The sequence below is a fragment of the Astyanax mexicanus genome, chromosome 19 (assembly GCF_023375975.1).
Source record: "Astyanax mexicanus isolate ESR-SI-001 chromosome 19, AstMex3_surface, whole genome shotgun sequence".
NCBI lineage: Eukaryota > Metazoa > Chordata > Actinopteri > Characiformes > Acestrorhamphidae > Astyanax > Astyanax mexicanus.
The window spans coordinates 36,096,224-36,120,530 of NC_064426.1; the positions used below are offsets into that span (position 1 = coordinate 36,096,224).

Genomic DNA, 24,307 nt, shown 5'->3' on the forward strand with positions numbered 1-24,307 from the left:
AAGAATAGTAATTGATAACAACTTACATTTTGAACAAAACAAATAAATAAGTGTGATTTAAAGTTACCTAAAAATGCTAGGTAAACTTTTAAAAATAAAAATGAAAAAAAAAAAAAAGTCCTTTGGTGTCATTTAACGCCTGTATAATTACTCTACTACTTCAGTCCACATGATTCCTTCTTTTTAAAGCATTTTCACGTTTTCACCAGCTTTTATTCTAAACCTGATCCTCCTGAAATCAGCAGTCTGGGGTTTGCATCAAGCAGATTTGTGCAAACCACACCGGGTGTAGAAACTATCTGCTCCCTGTGCCACATGTGGGGTCGTGTGATTGATTCATTTTGTAATATGACTGTGCCGACTTACTTCATGTTACTTCCATTTTAGTCAGTATCTGCTTGATAAAACCACACTGTGATAGAACTGGAGCAAGGGTACTGTAATAATCTCACCTGGGTGATGTTAGTGTGTGGATCGACAGCATGATGATAACCAGTCATCTAATAACAATAAAAAGCTGTAAATGCACTGTAAGCCCGGATTTTATTTCTAATTAAAAATGTATATTCAATGTACATAAATTATTAAGTTTTAGTCCATTACTGTCAAATGTAAGTATATTGTACTCATTTCAGCACGTATTTAAACGTGTTAATAGTTTTTAGTTTAATAAACTAAACATTTTAAGTTTTTGCACTGATTGACTTAACTTTTTAAGTTATTTGACAGAAAAAAAACTTTTTTTTGCATTTAAACCCGCCCTTTTCCCAGCTTGCTGTTGGTGAGGCGGCGGGCGAAGCTCTGCCGCTGTCCGTGTAGCTGAGCCTGCGAGCCTGCCCGCGGAGCTCGCGGAGCCGGCGGGCGTAGCTCGCGGAGCCGATGGGAGAAGCTCGCGGAGCGGGCGGGCGGAGCTCGCGGAGCCGATGGGAGAAGCTCGCGGAGCGGGCGGGCGAGGCTCGCGGAGCCGGCGGGCGTAGCTCGCGGAGCCGGCGGGAGAAGCTCGCGGAGACGGCGGGCAGGCTTGCAAGCTCAGCGACACGGAGAGCGGCAGCTGTGACTGGTCCACTGAGCTGCCCACATTTTCCCGCCTTGCAGTTTAGACTGCAGAGGCACGGAGGACGCAAAGCTTCGCCCGCCGCCTCACCAACAGCAAGCTGGGAAAAGGGCAGGTTTAAATGCAAAAAAAAAGTTTTTTTTCTGCCATTTCCCATCGACTCCGCGAGCTCTGCGAGCTTCGCCCGTTGGCTTCGCAAGCTCCGCGAGCCCGTCGGCTCCGCGAGCTTCTCCTGCCAGCTCCGCGAGCTCCATCCGCCGGCTCCGCGATCTTCTCCCACTGGCTCCGCGAGCTTCTCCCGCCAGGTCCGCGAGCTTCTCCCGCCAGCTCCGCGAGCTCCATCCGCCGGCTCCGCGAGTTTTTCTCTGTTTTTTCCATGAATATTTATAAAAATATTTAAGTAACGTTTAATAAAAAAGGAAAGTAAGAAGAAATCAAAACTTTTGTTTACTTGTAACTCAAGATACTAAGTAGAATTGTAGGGCAAATGAATTGGTGTAACAAAAACAAAAGAGTTAAATCAACTTACAATTTAGTTGTATTAACTTGATGTTTTAAGTTATGTTAACTTAAGTTTTCATTGCCCATTACTTAACTTTTTTAAGGCAACCGGTTTCCTCAAATTTTTTAAGTAAACTCAACTTATCCGGGCTTACAGTGTGGGAATACAGGGGTGATTCTAGGATCTGAGGTTTAGGGGTGCTGAGCACCCAATACACCCAGCCATTTCACTCTCCCTTAAAAAATATGAACTTTAAATGCAATTAGGGGCAATTAAAAAACATCTTTTCAACAAGTTAGAAGAAAAAAAAAACTGTTGGGCACATTTTTAAATAATATTTTTATTAAACATCCCTCTGGCAGCTGTATTCTCTATTATCTGGTCTAAGTTAAATAGCTAAAAGCACTAAGCTACACAAAACTCAGTGTAGATTTGTCAGGGCATCTGTTCATGCTGCGCAATGAAGTCCCATCATTTATTTTCACCTTATTCTGTTTGATTATGCCTGTGTGTTTGCGTACATGCTCAGGGCGTGGCAGAGTTGAGAGACGACAGGCATAGACAGCTATGTTGTTGATCTTAAAATTCTGTTTAAAGACATTTTCTAAAATGTTGCATGTTTTATCTTATTAGAGACAAACTTCTGTTACAAAAACAAAAAACAAAAACACACCTTTTTGCTATCACTGTTTCATGTTTTAGGGGTGCTTCAGCCCCCCCTGAATAAGGGCTTCCCACACCCATGTGGGGGAAACTTTAGTGACCCTACATATAGAAAAGTGGCACATTGAATTGCGCTAGCTATCCACAGATGAGATTTACTTCTTCTGTGTGCATCTCTCAGCTTGTCCAGAAATGCATGTGTAAAGTGTGTCCTATAGTGTTGGTTTAAACCACAAATTCCACTTCCCAACTGTAGGAGGAGCCCATATTACACTCAAAGTAAGAGCCAACTGTGATGTGATTAAGTGAGTGCAATTACTAGAGTTTAAATGCTCACATCGTAACTGTGTAAGTGGTAAGAAAGTTGCGCTTAGTGTGTCAGTAGTTCATGAATGTGTTATTATGTGTAAGTGTGTTTGAGCACATGTGTGCTACAGTAAGCGATTGGGGCAATGCCAGTCCGGTTGCTAAGGGACATCTTCACTTACATTGTGTTGCTAGGCTGCCAATTCCCCCAGCTAAGTGGAAACATCTCTCAGTCCATCTCTCTCCCCCTCTCTTTCTCTCTCTCTCTCTCTCTCTCTCTCTCCCCCTCTCTCTCTCTCCAGCCCTTCCCTCATACCCTCCCTCCCATTTTTCCAACCAAAATAACTTAACTAACCATCTGTCGCCATGCAAACAGGTCGCCTGTTGCTAAGGAACAAGTTGGAGACCCTTCTCGAAGTGTCTATATGTGGGCTATCTATGCACTATATTTATAGTATAGGTCGATATATGCATACGCTATCTGCATCGGGGGTCAAAAACTCATTGATGACATCAGACATCTAAAAGGAAACGGAGGACTTTATTTATCTTTATTATCTTGTAGGCGTTCATCTTGAAGGAAGGACCAGAGGAGGACAGAAGATCTGAAAAAGTGAACCTAAGGGGCTTCTGGCGCCTGGTGGAATTGGAAAAAAGCACACAGCTCCACTCCTCATTCAGAGTATTTCATTCTTTCAGTCTTCACTCCACAGCTAATCCCCCCAAACGCTGAAAGGTCTTTCATGTTTACACCTGTGTTAATCATTGTTAGTCCAGTTAATTGTCTTCAATAAAAAAAGCTATTGACAGGCCTGGGAGAGCAGCTGTACATTAGTGATAAACTCTATGAAGCTTGTTACAAATATATTTCATTAATAAAGCTTGCCAGTCGAGGTACAGTTTTCCAGGTGCATGGATTAGGGATTTTTGCCAAATCATGCAATGAGTTGGCCTTAAAAAATGAGTTGATTAAATAACTATAGCTGGTGAATTATCTGCTTTGTTCACATAACTCAGATAAGATAGTAAGGTTGTTTTCACACCAGCGCTATTTGGTCCGGATAAAACGAACTCTGGTCCGAACTTAAGTGCAGTTTGATTGAGCAGGTGTGAAAACAGTAATCACACTCGGGCGCAGATCAAAAGAACCAGCATGTGAAGGTGGTCTCGGTCCGGTCCCAAACTAACTCTGGAGCAGTTTGCTTGTGGTGAGAATGTGATCCACACAAGTGAAATGATCTAATTTCAAGGCAATACATTTTTTTTTAGTTTTTTTTTTCTCTGATAAGAAATGTTGTCTTACTAAGCATTGTACATGTAAGATTATTTTATTTATTTTAGACTTTTCACCTTATTTTTAAGTAATTTGAACTCAAAATAAGCACAAAATTCTATTAAATTCAATTCAATTCAATTTATTGTCATTATACTGATACAGGGTTGTACAGTAAAATGAAACACTATTAGGCTAAATCTCCAGTGCAGACAAAAAAAGTGTAGGACAGAGTAAATAGTGCACAGACAATAGATATAGAGAAGTGCAAAACAAAACACAGTGTAGGGGCAAAAGGTACAGGCGACATAAAACACACTTATAGGGCAAAAGTACAGGGGACATAGACAATAGTTACAATAAGATTATTTTAGGTGTGTTTACGTTTGTGTGATGAGGTACTGTTTAAAGTTAAAGTGTTTAAAGTGCAGTAGTGACAGCGGTACATTATATATAGTCCATATATGTATAATAGTAGAGGTAGGCCAGGTTGATTAAAGTGCAGAGTGCATATAAGTGAAATAATTAAAGTGCAAAGTACAAACAGTCTCTGTGCTGGCCATGTAGGAAACTGGAAGTGGTCAGTGGTCAGTCTGTGTACTGTTCAGGTTGAAGTTAGTGTTGCTGGAGACAGCAGTTTCACAGCACGTGGGAAAAAGCTGTTCTTCAGTCTGGTGGTTCTGGTTCTAATGTTTCTGTACCTTTTCCTGGAAGGCAGGGGTTGGAACAGGAAGTGGCTGGGGTGGGTTGGATCGGAGGAGATGCTGATAGCCTTCCTCAGGCATCTCTTGTTGTAGAGGAGATGTATGGATGGGAGGGTAGTAAGCACAAAAAGACACTCTGCTTCTTGTGTACAAATTTATGCCACAAAATAAGGGATTTCTGCTTGATTTACTTCACTCTTACTTCACTCATTTTCAGACTTTGTGATTGCTTATTTTTAAAAATCTTACTAAAATAAGAAATATTGCTCACCCCATGGGCAGATTGTTTTGCTTAATTTAAGCATTTACAACTCAATTTACATATATTTCGTCTAGTTTTTGCCAATAGATTTTTGCAGTGAGTCTCGATCCGACCCAGCTATTAAATATAATTCAGTTATTTGAGTTAAACTGCTGAAAAGGCGCAGTTTAAACTGATATAGTAGCCAGATAACTCTAATTACCACAGCTATGAACAAACACACGCGGTCTGTGCTGCGCTCACTGCTCACAGCTGCGTGACTCAGTTTACTATGTAATTATACATCTGTGCTGCACTGTGTCCAAACACTGTGTTTGAAAGTGCAGCATTTCAGCGTTCAGTTTTAAAGCACAGATATTCACGCTGGAACACAGAATCTTCTCGCTATATTACTTTTTTCGTATATTTGTATTTACTCCCACAACAGACATCTCTGACCAATCAGAGGACACAGCCTGCTCGCGTGGTTTATTTGTGCGCATTTTGGAGAGTTTAGATTTAGGCCTGTGTGAAACCAAACCAAACAGAGGGAGAAAACACTCGGAACAGAGGAACAAACTACAGGTGTGACTAAGTCAATTTTTAAATGTGTAGAGAATGTGGTATAGATAAAATTACTCAAAAGTCCACTTAGATTGGGTCCATTTTTGAATGTTGTTTCAGTTAGGGCACAGTTACCCCACAATGCAATGCCTGAGTTGAATAAGGTGAATTTAAATGCTTAGAGGAAACTGACTGTCTTAATGTACAGTATGTAAATTGTAATAACTTTAATCATCTGAGTTTAAACAACACACTTAACCGTGAACAACCAATGCACTTTTTTAAAGTGAATTAAGTGATTTAAACTTACTCTGTTTAAGTTTACATTGCTCAATAAGCAGTGTTTAAATTTTGACTTAAATCCAGTATCCCGTGGGAAAGGCGTCCTACTCTCTAAGGTTGCACTACAATATAAGGCACACACAATTCAGATCACTCAGTCAGTAGAACTCAATTGAATCAGTTCACCTAAAAAAAGAAATTCCAAAATTTTAATCATACTGAAATGAGTGTCTCTGTATTATCACATTTTTGAAGGGTTTGATTTTATCATCTTAAGTGATCCCGCATTTCTGTAGTATTTAAGTTATGTTAACTTTAATTCATTTAGTTAATTAAGTAGGGCAGTTGGATTTTACAGTGTAGTAGTTTGTAACTTTTTAAAGTATCTGTAGTTTTACAGAGTAACAGAGTATTTCTGTCAATAAAACCTTTTTTTATTTAATTTAATATTTTAATATTTAAAATATTTAATATATATTAAAATTATTTAATATTTTAAAAACTGACTTGTTACTTTAACAGATTAATTGAACTTACCATATTTTTCTGTTAGCGGGTAATGCTAATGCTGCTCCAGCAGTGCTAGCCGGGGTTAGCAGCAGGCTAATGCTGATGCTACTCCAGCCCCGATGTTGGAGAACTAAACTGAAACTCCTGTATAACTCTGTACTTCAGCGGAGTTGTCACGCAGCCTGACTCTCCTTCCACACCTCTGGACTCCACTCCCCAGAATCCTTTGGGTTATGACGTCACCGTCAGTCGCTCGCCGTCGCCCAATCACGTTACGCTCCGGCGCTCAGACTCACCTGTGTTCTGAGGAAGATCCGGGTTATGCTCTCTGTTTTTCTGTATTTAAGGTCGCACTGTGTAATGTATCTTCGCGAGGTATTGTCGACTTATGTTGCGTACTAAGCGGTTTCTTCCTGTTCTTTGTTATTGCCTTCTCGTTACGACCCTGTTTTCGGATTACCAGTTAATGTCTTTTGTTTTGCCCTTATTGGATTTGATGTTTGGTTGGACTGTTTCTCGGTTACGAACTCGGACTGTTTATACGACTACGTCTTCTGTCTTTGGTGAGATCTTTGTTTACCTGGCTATACTGTTAGCTGCATTTGCTTGCCTGTCTGTAAATAAACCTGTGAGTACATTCTACTCGGCGTGCGTCACTCCTCACTACCTGCCGTTACATAATACCTCGCCTTATAAAAGAGCGATGGCTGAGTTTAATAACCTACAGCAGGCAGTCGGGAATCAGGGGAGGGTTCTCGAGCAGCATAGCCAGCTTTTTGAGAGCATTACTCACACGGTTACTGCTCTTAGTACTCAGCAGTCGGAACAACACTCCCAGCTAGCTCAGATTACCACTAGCCTCCAGGGTATCGCTGCTCAGCTCGCCCAGCTGAGCGTGGCTAACCCCGTTAGCTTAGCTTCTGCTAGCTCGCCTCCGGTTAGCTCTTTCACCCAGCCAGCAACCGCTTTTCCGGTGAGTAAACCTGATAAATATGATGGTGCTCCGGATTCTTGTAGGGGTTTTTTGTTACAAATATCGCTATTTTTTGCTAATTCTGCGGTTGGTTCCGATTCAGCGCGAATTTCATTTTTTATTTCGCGTCTCACCGGTAAAGCCCTAGAATGGGCTACTGCTGTTTGGCCTAGTATGGAGAGAGCTACATACGAACACTTTCTCAAGGAGTTTAAGTTAGTTTTTGATCACCCTCATTATGGTCAATCTCAGGGGGAGTTATTGGTTAAATTACGTCAGGAAAATCGTTCTGTGTCTGATTATGCTTTAGAATTCCGTACACTGGCTGCTGGTAGTGGGTGGAATGAACCGGCTTTACGGGTCATGTTTCGCAATGGGCTCAGGGCTGATGTATTAGCTGAATTAGCCTGTAAGGATGATGGACTTCCCTTGGATGAACTTATTTCTCTGGCCATTAGACTGGATCAATTGAAACAAGGCGCTGTAATGAATCGTAAAACTACTACTCCACGCATGTCGGGATATGTGTCACGTGTTTCTGCATCAACTCGATCAGTGGTCTCCAGTCACAGCAACGAGGAACCTATGCAAGTGGATGCTACTCGATTGTCCAGAGAGGAACGTTTGCGACGATTTCAAGCTGGATTGTGTTTCTATTGTGGCGGAGCTGGTCATGTGTTGAGTAACTGCCAAATATGCCCCTCTCGAGCTAAACGCCAAGAAGAAACTTCCGGTTCGTCCCACGGTGGGCTCTCCCATGGTTTCCGTGGCAACCCGGACCGTCCATACGAACCACCTGCCACTAGCTCGGGAAAGCGTGTGGAAACCCCTCGGATTCCACACGCTACAAGGGTAAGCAGACTCAATCCTGACATGTTTTCCAGATCTTTTATAATCTCTGTAATACTGTTCTGCCAGTCTTCTTCTTTTGTGTTCCCAGCTCTGATAGATTCCGGCGCCGAGGGAAACTTTATTCATGAGCAGCTGGCTAGACAACTCCTGATCTCATTAGAGAACCTGGAGGATCCCATAAAACTGTCTGCTGTGGATGGGACCCCAGTCGGACAAGGAAGCATCACCAGCACCACCAAACCTGTCAAGATGAGCGTCAGCGCACTGCATTCTGAGGAGATCAGGTTTTTTGTTATGAAAGACACTCGATATCAAATAATTTTAGGACTTCCATGGTTAAGAAAGCACGATCCTATGATTACCTGGTCTAACAAGGAAATTACTTCCTGGTCATCCTATTGTATGAAGCATTGTTTGAAGGTTCCTAAGGTTAAACTCCAATCCACTTCTGTTGAGAGTCCAGAGCCAGAGTCTCTTGCACATATTCCTCCTGTCTATCAAGATTTATGTGAAGTTTTCAGTAAAACTCGTGCTACCCAGCTTCCTCCTCATCGTTCCTATGATTGTGCTATTGAACTAATTGATAACCAGATACCCCCTAAGTCACGTATATATCCGCTTACCCAAACTGAGGAAAGAGCTATGGAAGAATATGTGCAGGAGGCTCTAACACAGGGTTTTATTCGCCACTCTACTTCCCCTGTTGCTGCTCCCTTTTTCTTTGTTAAAAAGAAGGATGGTGGTCTCCGTCCCTGTATAGATTATCGACAACTTAACGCTGTAACAAAGACCAACCCATATCCTCTTCCTTTAGTACCTGTCGCTCTTGAACAATTGCGTGGAGCTTCTGTTTTTACGAAGTTAGACCTTCGCAGTGCGTACAACTTGGTAAGGATCAGAGAGGGAGATGAATGGAAGACGGCCTTTTTTACCACTAGAGGGCACTATGAGTACCAAGTTATGCCTTTTGGCCTCAAAAATGCACCTTCTGTTTTTCAATCATTTATCAATGATGTGTTGCGTGACATGCTGGGCAAATTTGTCATTGCATTTATAGACGACATTCTGATCTACTCCACTGATATGTCTTCTCATGTCTCTCATGTACGAGCAGTCCTAACCCGCCTTCTTCAGAACCAGCTTTTTGTGAAAGCTGAGAAATGTGAATTTCACAGGTCTACTGTAACCTTTTTAGGGTATGTGATCAGCGATCAGGGCGTTTCCATGGATGAAAAGAAGGTTCAAGCGGTTGTTGATTGGCCCCAACCTAAGTCAGTTAAGGAACTACAGAGATTTCTAGGCTTCGCTAATTTCTACAGACGATTTATTCGCAGTTACAGTTCTATTGCAGCCCCACTCACCAATCTGCTAAAACGCAATACCAGAACTCTGATTTGGTCCGAATCTGCTGTCAATGCCTTTACTACTCTTAAGAGGGTGTTCACTACAGCCCCTCTTTTAAAACACCCAGATCCTAAAGAACCGTTCGTTGTGGAAGTAGACGCATCCAGTGTAGGAGTAGGTGCTGTTCTCTCTCAGCGTTTAGGCTCCCCTAGTAAACTACATCCAGTAGCCTATTTTTCCCACAAACTCTCCCCAGCTGAGCGCAATTATGGTATAGGGGATCGTGAACTTTTGGCCATCAAGCTAGCATTGGAGGAATGGAGGCATTGGTTAGAGGGAGCGTTACATCCATTCGTTGTCATCACTGATCACAGAAATCTAGAGTATATGCGATCCATGAAAACTATGAATTCACGTCAAGCACGCTGGTCTTTGTTTTTTGCACGTTTTGAGTTTGTAGTGACGTATAGACCAGGTTCCAGAAATACAAAGGCTGACGCTCTCTCCCGCATTTTTGAAGATAATGGGATAGAAGGTCCAGAACTTACACCCATCATAAAACCAGAGATTATTTTGGCTCCTATTAGATGGGAGATCTCGGAAGAAATTGATCGAGTTAACTCAATAACTCCTCCCCCTGAAACATGCCCACCAGACCGCACCTACGTACCAGATCAATGCAGAGCCAGACTCATTGCTTGGGCTCATACCTCCCCTTCGTCAGGTCATCCGGGTGAAACACGTACTTTTCAGTTATTAGAAAATCGTTTTTGGTGGGAAAAAATGCGTCTAGATGTTCACAATTTTGTGTCCTCTTGCACCGTTTGTGCTCAGAGTAAAGTTCCGCGTACTCTACCGGCAGGCAAATTAATGCCCTTACCTATCCCAGCCAGACCCTGGTCTCATTTAGCTGTCGATTTTGTTACCGACCTTCCTGTTTCTTTAGGTCAAACTGTTATAATGACTGTGGTTGATCGTTTTTCTCGTGGTGTCAGGTTCATTCCGTTTAGTAAACTACCCACAGCGTTGGAAGCTGCTGAAGCTCTATTTAATCATGTTTTTCGCATTTTTGGAATTCCTGAAGATATAGTTTCTGATCGTGGACCTCAGTTTATTTCCCAAGTCTGGTCAGCCTTTATGAATAGGTTAGGAATTTCTGTCAGTCTTTCTTCAGGTTATCATCCTCAGAGCAACGGCCAATGTGAGAGGATGAATCAAGAACTGGGTAAATTCCTAAGAATATATTGTTATAATAATTTCCATGACTGGGCCAAATATCTCCCCTGGGCAGAAATTGCTCAGAATTCGCTCATCAGTTCTACTACCAAGTTAACTCCTTTTCAATGCTGTTTAGGTTACCAACCACCTCTCATGCCCTGGTCAGCCGAACCCTCTAACATCCCCGCTGTTGATGATTGGATGCGTCGGAGCGAGGAAGTGTGGGAGGAGACTCACAGACGTATTGAGGCAGTCTTAGAACGGCAAAAACAACAAGCGGACCGCCTACGTCGTGAGACCCCCCTTTACTCTCCAGGAGATAGAGTTTGGCTATCTACCAGGGATTTCCGGCTGTCTGATGGCAATAAAAAGCTTTCAGTTAAGTATATTGGCCCTTTCAAAATCATTAAGAAAATTAATGAGGTTACCTACCGTCTTGATAGACCTTCTCACTATCGTGTATGTCCTTCATTTCATGTCTCCTTGTTAAAGCCGGTTATCCCTGGTCCTCTGGATGAGACTTCGCTTGGGTCACCTCCTCCCCCACCTATGGATATGGAGGGTGGTCCTGTGTATGCGGTGGAACGTTTGTTGGACTCCAGGAGAAGAAGGGGGGCCCTGGAATATCTTGTGGACTGGAAGGGTTACGGACCAGAGGAGCGAAGTTGGGTCCCAGTGGCTGATGTCCTGGATCCCTTAATGGTGGAAGACTTCCACCGGTCTCATCCGTCTCGTCCGGCACCACGCCCCAGAGGTCGTCCTAGGAGAGAGTCTCCAGGTCCTAGAAGGGGTAGACGCGGGAGTGCTGGCTCTGTCCGATCCTTCAGTTCCATCCGCGGCTCCAGGAGGGGTCGTCCCAGATCCAGGGCTCCTGTCCACTATGTTCTCGCTGCCAGGCCACCTGTCCGGGTCTCCACTGAGTGTGGGGGAGCGGTTCCCTTGTGTCGTCCTCATCCGTCAACCGTTTCGGACTCTTTGGGGGGGAGTACTGTCACGCAGCCTGACTCTCCTTCCACACCTCTGGACTCCACTCCCCAGAATCCTTTGGGTTATGACGTCACCGTCAGTCGCTCGCCGTCGCCCAATCACGTTACGCTCCGGCGCTCAGACTCACCTGTGTTCTGAGGAAGATCCGGGTTATGCTCTCTGTTTTTCTGTATTTAAGGTCGCACTGTGTAATGTATCTTCGCGAGGTATTGTCGACTTATGTTGCGTACTAAGCGGTTTCTTCCTGTTCTTTGTTATTGCCTTCTCGTTACGACCCTGTTTTCGGATTACCAGTTAATGTCTTTTGTTTTGCCCTTATTGGATTTGATGTTTGGTTGGACTGTTTCTCGGTTACGAACTCGGACTGTTTATACGACTACGTCTTCTGTCTTTGGTGAGATCTTTGTTTACCTGGCTATACTGTTAGCTGCATTTGCTTGCCTGTCTGTAAATAAACCTGTGAGTACATTCTACTCGGCGTGCGTCACTCCTCACTACCTGCCGTTACAGGAGTGGCTTTACTGCTCCTTACAACCTGACTGGTAAAATTCATACACAAGACACAGTGGATTAAAAGGGGCACAGATGATTTTTGGTAAAATGAAAGCATTTTAGTGCTTTATAGTGCAAAAAATATGGTAATTTTAATCAGATTTAATCACATTCAGGCATTTAATTGCAGAGCGCTCCTGTTAGTATAGTTTAAATGTATTTTATTAAGTATTTCAATTATGTTAGTTTATGTAGCATTCCTTGATTCACAGTGTCACATGTGTACAGGGTATACATCATACAAGGCATTATCACCCACAGTGGACAGCAGGTCAGTGGTACAGTATTAATGATTGTGACTGGCAATGTCTTGTCTGTGTGAACATACATATCCCACATGTCAGTGCAGCATTCTTTACTTCCCATGGGACATGATACTAGTATATGTCCCATGACTTTTGCCATGTTAGTGTAGTCATTAGTTAATAAGCCCTCTGTTGATCAATATGTTCACCAACACAATAGTATCAGTAGTAATTTTACATGTTTAAGACTAAGGACCAAAATTTAAGAACATGTTTTTATAGCCAAGATGCTTTTTCAGCTGTAAACAATGTTCCTCAATGCTGTGAAAAGAATGTAGCCAAAAACATGTATTTTTATTTTATTAATAATCATGCTTTTGCACTAAAAAACACTTAGAAATGCAATGCATTAATTGAATTGTATTGTTCAACATTATTATACATAGTCCTACCATACATTTCTATACATCAGCTTATTGGGCAGTGAGGCATTCAGCTACTTTAATTTGCACCCATTACTGGCACAGATGTGCAAATGCACGCAACCAGCTTGTTTAGTCCCTGTAGAAAAAATTGCCAGTACAAAACGACTCTGTAGAGCAGGGGTGTCCAAACTACGGCCATTTACGACCCGTTTCCTTTTTGGAGCAGCCTGCAAGGTATTTTAGAAATAGAATGAAAGTTGGCCCGCTGTTAAGCAGGTTTTTTTAATGTGAGATTCAAAGTTTGAACGCTAGGTGTCAGAAACGGGCCAAAGAGTCTAAAAGCGGATAGGGTGCGCATTTCTAGCGCAGAAAAACGGGGCAAAAGAGTCTAAAAGCGGATAGGGTGCGCATTTCTAGTGCAGAAAAACGGGCCAAAGAGTCTAAAAGCGGAGAGAGTGCGCATTTCTAGCACAGAAAAACAGACCAAAGAGTCTAAAAGCGGAGAGAGTGCGCATTTCTAGCGGCAAGGGTGCGCATTTCTAGCGCAGAAAAACGGGCAAAAGAGTCTAAAAGCGGAGAGAGTGCGCATTTCTAGCGGCGAGGGTGCGCATTTCTAGCGCAGAAAAACGGGCCAAAGAGTCTAAAAGCGGAGAGGGTGTGCATTTCTAGCGCAGAAAAACGTGCCAAAGAGTCTAAAAGCGGAGAGGGTGCGCATTTCTAGCGCAGAAAAACAAAGGCAAAAGAGTCTAAAAGCGAAGAGAGTGCGCATTTCTAGCGCAGAAAAACAAAGGCAAAAGAGTCTAAAAGCGGAGAGAGTGCGCATTTCTAGTGCAGAAAAACGGGCCAAAGAGTCTAAAAGCGGAGAGAGTGCGCATTTCTAGCGCAGAAAAACTTGGCAAAAGAGTCTAAAAGTGGAGTGAGTGCGCATTTCTAGCGCAGAACAATGGGGCAAAGAGTCTAAAAGCGGATAGGGTGCGCATTTCTAGCGCAGAAAAACGGGGCCAAAGGGTCTAAAAGCAGAGAGAGTGTGCATTTCTAGCGCAGAAAAACGGGCCAAAGAGTCTCTCTTATTACAGAGTCTGTGGCCCGTGACTTCAAATATATAGTTTGGACACCCCTGCTGTAGAGCATTGAGCTGTGGAACAATGGTAAATCTGTGTTCCCTGGAATGGTTTTGTGACTAAAAAGAAATAGGGGTCATCACACATCTGTACAGTTTTATTTTTTTATTTTACTTTTGTATCGTTACATTTTGTTTTCACAAATCAATTAAAAGTGCTTATCGATCTGATGTTAATGAGCATACTAATTTAGAAAAAAAAAAAAACAGAGCATCCAGAAACAAAGGCAGCATTGTAATTATTTTATGCAGTGATGAAGAACATGCCAGCACACTGAAAGTTCTAATTATTTCCAACTGTGTTCAACATAGTTGACATGTCCACACAGTAACTCCACAGACGGCTGATTTAAATGACTGTGGAGTTAATAAGGACAAAGCCGAACTCTCCGACTGCATCCGCAGCAAGTTGCTCAGTTGGACGTGACAAATAAACTAAACGTTTATAGTAAGAGAATGTGTAAAAGGAGGCAGCGTGGTGTGACATGGGAGCGAAATGTAGGCTATTGGGCTTCAGCAGCCAAGAACTCCAAATAAAGTTTCGAGACCCCTCGAGTGGGAGCAGTTAAGACATGACTAATATCTTTTAATTGGGAGGACTGGGAAGGAACTCGGCCGTGGTCAGTCAAGCAGCAGCCAAATGTGGGCTGTTAACCTGAAGGCTGCTAATTTTGCTGGCTTGAGTAGGAGCACGAGACATTTAGATTGAAGTAAGTGTTTGGTGCTTATGGGCTTTAGCTGAAGCCAATAAATGAATGACTCACCGGGATGCAATTCAGGAAAGACAATCACGAGAAACATCCGCAGGCTAACGTTTCTGTTGTGAATACGACTTAATACTGTAAATTGCTACATGCATATGAATGTATTCCTTTTGAACGACTGTAATTAAAAAGTTAGAAAGATAATGCCTAGCTGATAGCAAAATAGGTCCATTAGGTAGAGGTAGGTGGAGTTTGAAGAGTCTAAATCCACAATAAAAGAGAGTTTTGTATCAATGCCAAAGTACAAGGGCACCAAAAGGTTCAAGGGATCCAAAAAAGTCTGTTCTCTGAACATTAGTGGTGATAATAACAGAGATCTCACCTGTCACTGAAGTTCCGTGAGTCTCCCACATTGTAAAAGGGGCTCACTAATGTCTGCAAATTATGTACAATACTCTGGAAATCATTTTTACAGCGAGTGAGTGAGAAAGAGAGTGAGCTTGGGGATGTTGACAGAGAAGGTTGGGGGCAAGGCCTTAATGCTACCTGCTTGAAATGAGTTTTTGCAGGGTGGGATGTCTGAAATGAGAGAACTTGTGCAATCTAATCAGCATATATACCTTGCTGATCTTGACAGAGCCTTAGCTAAAGGAGCAAACGCTATTTCTGTTACGTATTTTGTGCAGAATAAAGAACTGCTAGCAGAAATGATCTATGCTATATACTTTATACACTGCTGCTCAGTGTGCAAGCTTGTCTTTTAGGACATTTTTTTTTTTTCAAAAACGTTTAAATTATAAAGTTGTGGGAAGACTTGTTTGAACTAAACAGCTGTTCAGGTGCAGTTTAAACTGATTTATCAGCCACATAATCACTACAGCTGTTAAAGGTCTTATTACGTCATTTTGTCATTCATTTTAAAATGTCTATTTGCCATGTGAGCCGTTTCTTGTTAAAAAAAAAAGTTCTCCGGTGTTTCTGTGTGCCCTGCTTTAGTTCACTAAATTAGTAGTCTCTGCAGAAAGACACTGATTTCAGCTCTTGCTCATGAATATTCCTACATGCAAATATGTCGCCTCTGGCTAACAGCATTGCAGCAGACAAGCTTCCTGCCTTCCACCTCAGTCAATTTTACAGCTCTAAAACTCAAAGGACAAAATATTTTCAGAGATACAGCCTTAGTTGTAAAGATATGGCACTAAGTGCTAAGTAAATTTAACCCTAAACTTCACTTAATATCAGACTCTTAGCGTAGCTCAGCTGTGGAGGGAAGAAAAAGTGCATTTTAGCGAAAGTAGAGCTTTAAGAAATGCAATCTCTGTTGTTACTCCATGTTAATCTGCATTGAAGTATGTGCAGGACCTTTTTCTTGTATTTACTTCCTTGTCCCTGCCCCAAACAGCTCCTCTGACCAATAAGCAAAGACAACATGCTCATCCTAAGGGGGAAACCACTCCAAGTTTATGATCGCTTTGACTGATTTGGACCAGTGAAAGAAACTACAGGTGTGAAAACATTCTTACGCTATTCGTCCAAATACTTGTAGAGGCCTCTTCTAATTAATTTAGATTTAAATACATTTAGTTGCACCCATTGCCAATAGAATATGACTACCTGGAGCAGATAAACATGGAACCAGTTAAGGGCTAGAGGGGTATAAGGCTCCCCATTATAGGCACTGAGCTGTGGAGCAGTGGTCTAACTGTTCTCCTTGGAATGAAGGTGCTCCACCCAATAATGTTGGGATGAATTGTGGAGTTGTGGAGGCTCTTGTTGCTGAATGCAATCCATTACCATAATGTAGCAAAAAGACCTCCCTGCACAGGAAAGACAGTTACTACAACAAAAATAGGATTAAATCTTTTTGAATACTCTTCATTTCAGAAATGAATGAGAAAAAGAAGGTACTTTTTTATCCATCCGTCAGGTCTTGCTAATTCAGTGGCGTTTTAGCTATTTAATAACTGGAATTTTACAGATGTTGGGTTTTTCTGATATATAAGAATCGTTCCCCCAGAAAAGTTTGTAGATATTCCAGCTATTCCTTGTTTTCTGCAACGTTTAAAAAGTTTTTTTTTTTTTTTGCAGAGAACAAGTTTCTGTTGTTATGCCAACATTACCTTTTACTTGTTTTACAATTAGATCTGTCTCTGTGACATTTTACCACCACCACATGTGTGCTCTGCTGCATGCTGTTAGCTTTCCAAAACTAGTTATTATTACATCTGTTCTCAGGGATGGTTTAATTGCTCTCCATATTAGACTGCTTTAAACTGCTCTGAAGAAGAATTCTGAAACATTTAAATTCTGAAACAACATTAAACCATGAGCAGTCCTAGACAAAGGTGTGCAATTTTATTCACATTCTTTACTTAGGTGGAAGTATGGATACTAGGGTTTAAAATACTTCTGAAGAAGTTGAAGTCAACTCAATCTTTTTACTGAAGTGTAAAAGTACTTTCAAATTTCAAAACTCCTTAAAGTATGTAAGTAAAAGTAGTGCAAGGGGGAAAATGACATTAAAGATCCAATAGTGCACTACCCTTCTGCCCAAACGCATTTTTCTAAAAGCCATAATGACTATAACGTTTCAGCTGCATATATGCCCATTAAAAATAAATGCATTTTAGTAAAATTCCAATGTATTAAAGTTAAACCTAAAATTTTTTGAGCCTCTGCATGGATCATTTTAATACTAGACTACATACATTTGTTATGTTCTTGCTGCAGTGTGGTGTGATGTAATGTGCAGGTGTGATGGATCACAGTATAAACCAAAATGTTCAGAATGGTATATGTTTATACTTCGCTACGTCCAATCACAATCAGATTCACTCTAGCTGGATGGAAAGATTTATCTGGATAGGGTTTTTTGAACAATGAGAAGCCAGAATGTAAAGAAACAGAAATGAAATAGGAGTGATAGGTTATTTTTAAATGCAAGGAGTGGAAAGTTCAGATAATTGTGTAAAAAATGTAAGGAGTAGAAGTAAAATGTTGTCTGAGCAAATAATTACTTCAGTAAACCACAGATAACCAACATTTATACTTAAATAACGTAACGAAGTTAACCTCTGGTCATAAAGGTCTTTTACAATGTACCCCAGTGGATCTACATAACGGTTCGTAGCTAATTAACATTCCTTGAGTTGGATTGGGTGTAACAGATTGGGTTTGAAGTAAGACCTGGAAAAAGGAATAACAACAATCAGCTTTCAAAATTCTAATAAGTAAAAACAGCTTATTGTTTTTTACAGTGTGTATGTTGCTGGTATGTCTGCTGGAATGTTAATTTTTCAGTGTTTATTTACAAATTTTAAATGTTTTTTAATTCAAGTCAAAATACATTTATGCAATGATGACTTATGGTTGGTGATTTAATGCATTTTTCATTAATTGAAATGATCAATTTCTGTAGTTCTGAAGATTGATTTTGAAATAAACTATGTGTAGGTAAACTGTTTAATTTGACTTTGTGTCCCAATCACCCTAATTCATCCTATTTAATTGAGACCATGTTTAAAAAAGGCAACATTAATAAAAACCTGGGGAAAAAATATTTCATATTCAGCTTTTTACTAGAGGTTACAGTTTTATATTACTAGTGTAGTGCAACCTAAACCTAACAAATATAAATTAATAATAATTATTTTGTACTATTTTTGATGTTTTTAGCTATGTTTTTTTAAGTTTACTGCCATTGCTTAGAAACAGTTCCATCCACCTTTTTTCTGTGAATGAGAGAGAAGTGCATCGGGTCACAAATCGACACTTGTTGACCTCTCACACCTCTAAAGCCTCATCTAATCAACTTCACTTGAGCTAATAAAGTAATGGAACAGACCTTAAGATGGTGTTGGGGATCCCCCAAGGGGAGGATGCCAGCCCAAGAGGATGAGGGCTAGTTAAAAAACGGTATTAAACGGAAGATGAAACAAGTCAGGCTTAAGATTTAAAGGTCTAGTTTAGCAAATAATACATTTATAAATTAAAACTAATGTAGTTTCTCCTTCCAGATACGAGTTCTGGGACACTACACATTACTGTGGCATGATGACGATGGCTGTGTTTGAATCAGTTTGTCAGCACACAGTCACAGCTGGAGACAACTGAGCCAACTGGACCAAAACTGAAAACCTGTACAAACATTTCACATGGTCGGCTGCATGTGGGCTACATGTGGCTCAGGGATTAAATGCCATTGCAAACCTTAAATGGAGGAACATATTGGCCAGCTTTGGCCTTCAGTGCACGTGCCATCTCCATAACTGGACCTTGTGCCCCTAAAGGAGAACTCTGGTGCAAAATTTACTTTTTGTTTAGTAAAACATGATAAAAAAAACTACTTACCTTTGATGAAAAACCACTGTTTACATCCTATAGCTAGTGTTAACAGGTTTTTTTAATAAGCTTCTTGTGCACTTTATAATTTATTAATGCCTCGTTTTAAATTTCAGGGCTGTCCGGACTCTAGCTAGGAGGTGTGGAGCTACTTTGAGCTGGATAACAGTGGAAAAAACAATTTATCGGGGCAAATTATGCCCTGTGTCACCCAGTCTGAAGGGTGTTTGGATAAACTGTTAAAATTTGTGTTGGAGAACAGAGGTGTGCTATTCATAAAAGGTAAGTGCTTTTTATCATGTTTTACTACACCAAAAGTCTTCATTTTGTGTTGCATCATCTGCTCTCTAAAATGTTTTACGTAAAATTGAATATTTCCAAATTCAATTTCTCAACTTTTTTGAGTTGGTTGAACATTTGTGGCCACATAATTTGAGTTGAGTCAACTTTTAGTAACTGAGTTTAGTCTGTTGCCGTTGGCTTTTGGTACAATCTATATGTATACTGTGTATGTTCCACAGTTTCTTACCATAAATGTATAGTGACTACCAACCCGGCTACCATAGGTAAACCAGACAGGAAAATCAGATATAATGAATAGCTTCCTGGCCTCTATGTGTGGCTGTAAGAGCAATATTATTTTTCTGACCTGTACTGTTCCTAGCATTTTCTTTTTCCATTTAATTTTAGTTGAGTCTTTCCAATTAAACAAAAAAGCCGACTGAGTACGAATTCAAAGTAGAATTATTGTTCAAAGAAATTGATATAACAAAAAAAGTAACTAATTAGACTTAAAGTCTAATTAATTAAATATTTGAGGCAACACATTACAGTGTAACAAGCAAGGGAAGCTTATCCTGCATTGTTGAATAAAAGGAAAAAATTAAAAAAGAAAGAAATAAAAGAAAAAAGAAAGAATAAATAAAAGGAGGAGGGAAAAAACAAATAATTAATCAAGAAAAAGGAAAAAAATAACAGCTTATCAACAGATGTAAATAAAGAAGAAGACACAAACAAATGAAGCTGATTAACAAAACATGTAAGGAAGGTAAGAAGAATAAACAAATTAAACAAAGGACCAAATGGAAAACAAGAAAGATTAAACAAACAGATTGCACAAAATACAATAAATTACCAAAGAAATTAAAAAGAGAAAATACTTGGAAAGGTGGAAGGAAAAAGAAAAGAATTTGACAGGAAAGACACAGAAGGAGGGAAAAAGGAAGAAATTCAAAAAAGAAAGGAAGAAAAAAAAGAAGAAAGAAAGAAAGAAAACAAAATACAGGGAAAGAATAAACAACAGATTTACAAAGGATTTAAGAATGAATTAATAAAGAAAGAAAGTGAAATAGGAAATACAGAAGAAAAGAAATGAACAAATGAATGAAACAAGAAATTACTAACGAACAGAAGAAAGAATTAATAAAGAAACGAAAAAGACTAAAAGAAGAAAGAATTAATATGAAAAGAGCAGAATGAATATGAGAATACAAACGCAGCGCGCGCTTCAAGCTGCACGAGCTGCACCCCCATCTCTTCTCTCTCTCTCTCTCTCTGAGTGAGTGAGTGAGTGTATGGATCTGGGTCCAGTGCGCGCGCCTCCCTCTCAGTTCTGAGTTTCTTTGCTTCACTCGGGTCTCGCGCTCCTGCTGCACAAACTTCAGCAGCGCGAGGACTTCATTATTTGTGCTTTACTCGGCGCGAGCGCAGCGCAGCACAGCGCGTGGACTGGACTGAAGGCACCGCGCGCGATGAACGGCACGCTCTTCAACCGGACCGCGTTTACGCGCGGCGCGCTACTGGACCTGGTAGACTGCTGCGCGCGCAATGGCACGGAGGTGAGCGCGAGCGACGGCGGCGGCGGGTCCCTCGCGCTCGAGCAGGAGGAGCGGCGGCTGTTCGTGACGCGCGTGGTGCAGATCGCCGTGCTGTGCGTACTGTCCCTCACCGTCATCTTCGGGGTCTTCTTCCTCGGCTGCAACCTGATGATCAAGTCCGAGAGCATGATCAACTTCCTGGTGCGCGAGCGGAGACCCTCCAAGGACGTGGAGGCGGTGATGATCGGCCTGAGTTAAGAGTCGGGGGCGCGCGCTCCGGGCTGCGCGCTCCGGGCGCCGGAGGTTCACGAGGACGCGCAGTACACGGGTCCGGTCCAGAGGGGGCCGGATCAATGGACAAGCTCGAGAACTGCGATTCGGAGAAACGGAAGGATTTTTTTGCACGCGCAAGATATGAGAATGTATTGATGTTTTTGAATGTTTACGTAGCTCTTTGTACTTGCAACTTTTTTGGACGAATAGACGATGTGTATGTGTGTGCGCGCGAGCGTGGAAAATACGCAACACATGCTCGCACTCAAAAACATGAATCAAGAAGGTTTCTGATTAAATTGATCAGACTTTGTTTATAAGATTTTGTTCGATGCCTCTGTTTAACTGAATGCAAATTGATGGAACAATCATGGAAATCTGACATATGGCATAGTGCATGCATACATACAGCTCTGGAAAAAAATAAGAGACCACTTCAGTTTCTGAATCTGTTTCTCTGATTTTGCTATTTATGAGGTATATGTTTGAGTAAAACGAACATTGTTGTTTTATTCTAATAACTATGGAAATTTCTCCCAAATTCGTAATATAAATACTGTCATTTAGAGCATTTATTTGCAGAAAATGAGAAATGGCTGAAATAACAAAAAAATGCAGAGCTTTCAGACACCAAAGAAAACTAGTTCATGATGATAACATTTTAAGAGTTCAGAAATCAATATTTGTTGCAATAACCCTGGTTTTTAATCACAGTTTTTATGCATCTTGGCATCATGTTCTCCTCCACCAGGCTTGCGCACTGCTTTTGGATAACTTTATGCCACTCCTGGTGCACATATTCAAGCGGTTCAACTTGGTTTGATGGCTAGTGATCATCCATCTTTCTCTTGATTATATTACAGATGTTTTCAATTTGGTAAAATCAAAGAAACTCATAATTTTAGGTGGTCTCTTATTTTTTTCCCAGAGCTGTATATATAAGCATAATAATTACAGACTGTAGTCCTGTAAATGTTTCTCTGCATACTTTATTATTATCCTCCTTTCATCCTGTTCTTCGAAGATCAGGACCTTACCTTACACCACAGTGCTGAAATGTGTTTAATTATTTCATTTATTTATTTGCTGCATTATTCTCATTATCAGCTCTACAGTGACACTGCCAGTGTGTATGTATGTTAGTAGTAGGTTAGTGTGTGTTGTGCTGTGTATACAAGTGGCTCAGACATAGCAGTGCTGCTGGAGTTTTTAAACATCTCAGTGTAACTGGGGAAGCATCCTATGAGCACTTTTAAAGAACACAAGAAGAAGACTGTACAAGATGGAGCAGCTATAGGTAGGAGTGTCTAATAGACAGAGGAGACAGTGAGTTGACACAGTGTTTAAGAACTCCATCAGCACTGCTGTGTCTGATCCGCTTTTACTAGCTCAATACAATCTAACACACCAACCACCTTGCTAGTGTCACAACAGTACTGATAATGACCCACCACCCAAATTATACCTGTTTTGTGGTGGTCCTGATCATTGAAGAGGAGGACAATACTACAGTATGCTTTACGCAGAGAAACAGTAACAGGACTACAGTCTGTAATAATATAATACAACTACAAAGTGGTCCTATTTGTTGAGGACTATGGACCATATAATTATCTTTAATTGGAATGTACTTATGTAATATTTATGCAATATATTTTTATTATATCTTGGTAAAGAGAATAGAGAATAGTTGAGTAGTTAAAAAATAGGCAGGGTTATTAAAATTGGCAAGTCAGATATATTTCAGTATGTAACAGAAAAATCTATATTTTAAAATTATATATATATATTATCATATATCAGATTTCTGCGTAAGGTTATGTAAATTTTTGAATGTCGATGCCGATGTAAAATTCCAACTGTATGGAGCAGTTTGTTGCGTTCAGGGTTGTTTGACTCTTGACTCTTTTGCAGTGAAACTATGTTTACATGTTTTTACCTCAACTCCAGAGCAGAATGTCCTTCAGACTTTTCCACGTCGTTTTGAACCTCTTCCAAAATGCATGGACGTTAATGGTGGAGTAAATGTAGCCTATGCATCTGCACCGTTGGTGTTTCTTCTTTTTTCTAAAGCTGTTCTTCAGATGTATTTTTCTCTACCTTGTGGCAGAAAGCACGCTGATCTGGCGGGGGGACGCTTGCACGTTTCCTTCTTCGTCCCTCGCCGTTGCTGTGTGTGTGTGCGTGTATGTATGTGTGTGTGTGTGTGTATGTGTGTCTTAATGGGAGTTGGTCAGTTCAGCTCTCAGCATGCACCAGGTGCTTTTCTGTACTACACTCTCTGATGAAACCTCAGTGCTGCATGAAGTCTTTCTTCTGTTTTTTTGTACACGATAATGATGAGACTTGAAGTCGTGCAGCATGTTGTGTCAATAAAGAAGCTATTTCAAATCTGATGCTGATACTGATGCTTCATTAGGTCTGTACTTGTTTAGATTGCTGGATTTTGGAAGGTATTGATCCTACTTCCTGACAGTGGGATCATGTTAACTTGTATATAAGCTAATATACATGTAGGTAAAACCCACTAAGCAAACAGAAAATCCATATGAATCGTATTGTAGTTTTTAATTCTAATTTACAAGACCAATTACCCACCCAACTCACTCATTAGGACTCCCGCCCCAACACCAGGAGGGTAAAGACTAGCACATGCCTCCTCCGACACATTTGAAGTTAGCCTCCGCCTCTTTTCCAATTGCCGAGTAGCATCTCAGCGCACTCGAAGAAAACGCAGTGACTCGGTTCCGATACATCAGCTCACAGACGCAGCCTTGTGTTGATCAACATCACCCTTTGGAGTGATGAGGGGAGAGAGCGCCATTTATACACCCAGAGAGAGAGTGAAAGACCAATTGAAATTAAAATAAGTTGTTTAATGCCACTTCTTTTTAGGTAATGTATGTATTGCCTGCTGCAGTCACACTCTGTCGAACATTCAAAAGACATTCACTGAGAATCCCAAATGATTTTTTTTGCAATGTCTATCCATATGACATTAACAATGCTGACATAACTGACATCCAAATGACGTCAATAAAGGGTCTATCACTGACGTCCAGATGACATAATCAATGGTCTGTTATAAACATTAAAATGATGTCAATAATGAACACTAAAAAGATGTTACTCTGGATTCTGTGTGTGGATGTTAAAACATTTAAAACAACTTCAAAATGACATAATCTATGGTCTATTACTGATATCCAAATGATATTAATAATTGATATTTAAAAGACACTTAAAAGGAATCTTTTTCACATTTAAAAAGACGTTACAAAATCTTTCATTTTGGATTTTTGATGGACGTATTTTAAACATTTGGGACTGATGTTCACCTCACTAAGGATGTCCAAA

At 40.7% G+C, this 24,307-nt stretch overlaps 1 protein-coding gene across 1 annotated transcript; it reads left to right on the plus strand.

Annotated features, from left to right (window-relative positions):
- Nucleotides 1-20,458: 20,458 nt before the first annotated feature.
- Nucleotides 20,459-23,346, plus strand: rprml (reprimo-like). Its single transcript, XM_049468205.1, has one exon. It carries the CDS (start codon nucleotides 20,612-20,614, stop codon nucleotides 20,933-20,935), a length of 324 nt encoding a protein of 107 aa, XP_049324162.1. The 5' UTR covers nucleotides 20,459-20,611; the 3' UTR covers nucleotides 20,936-23,346.
- Nucleotides 23,347-24,307: the final 961 nt, after the last annotated feature.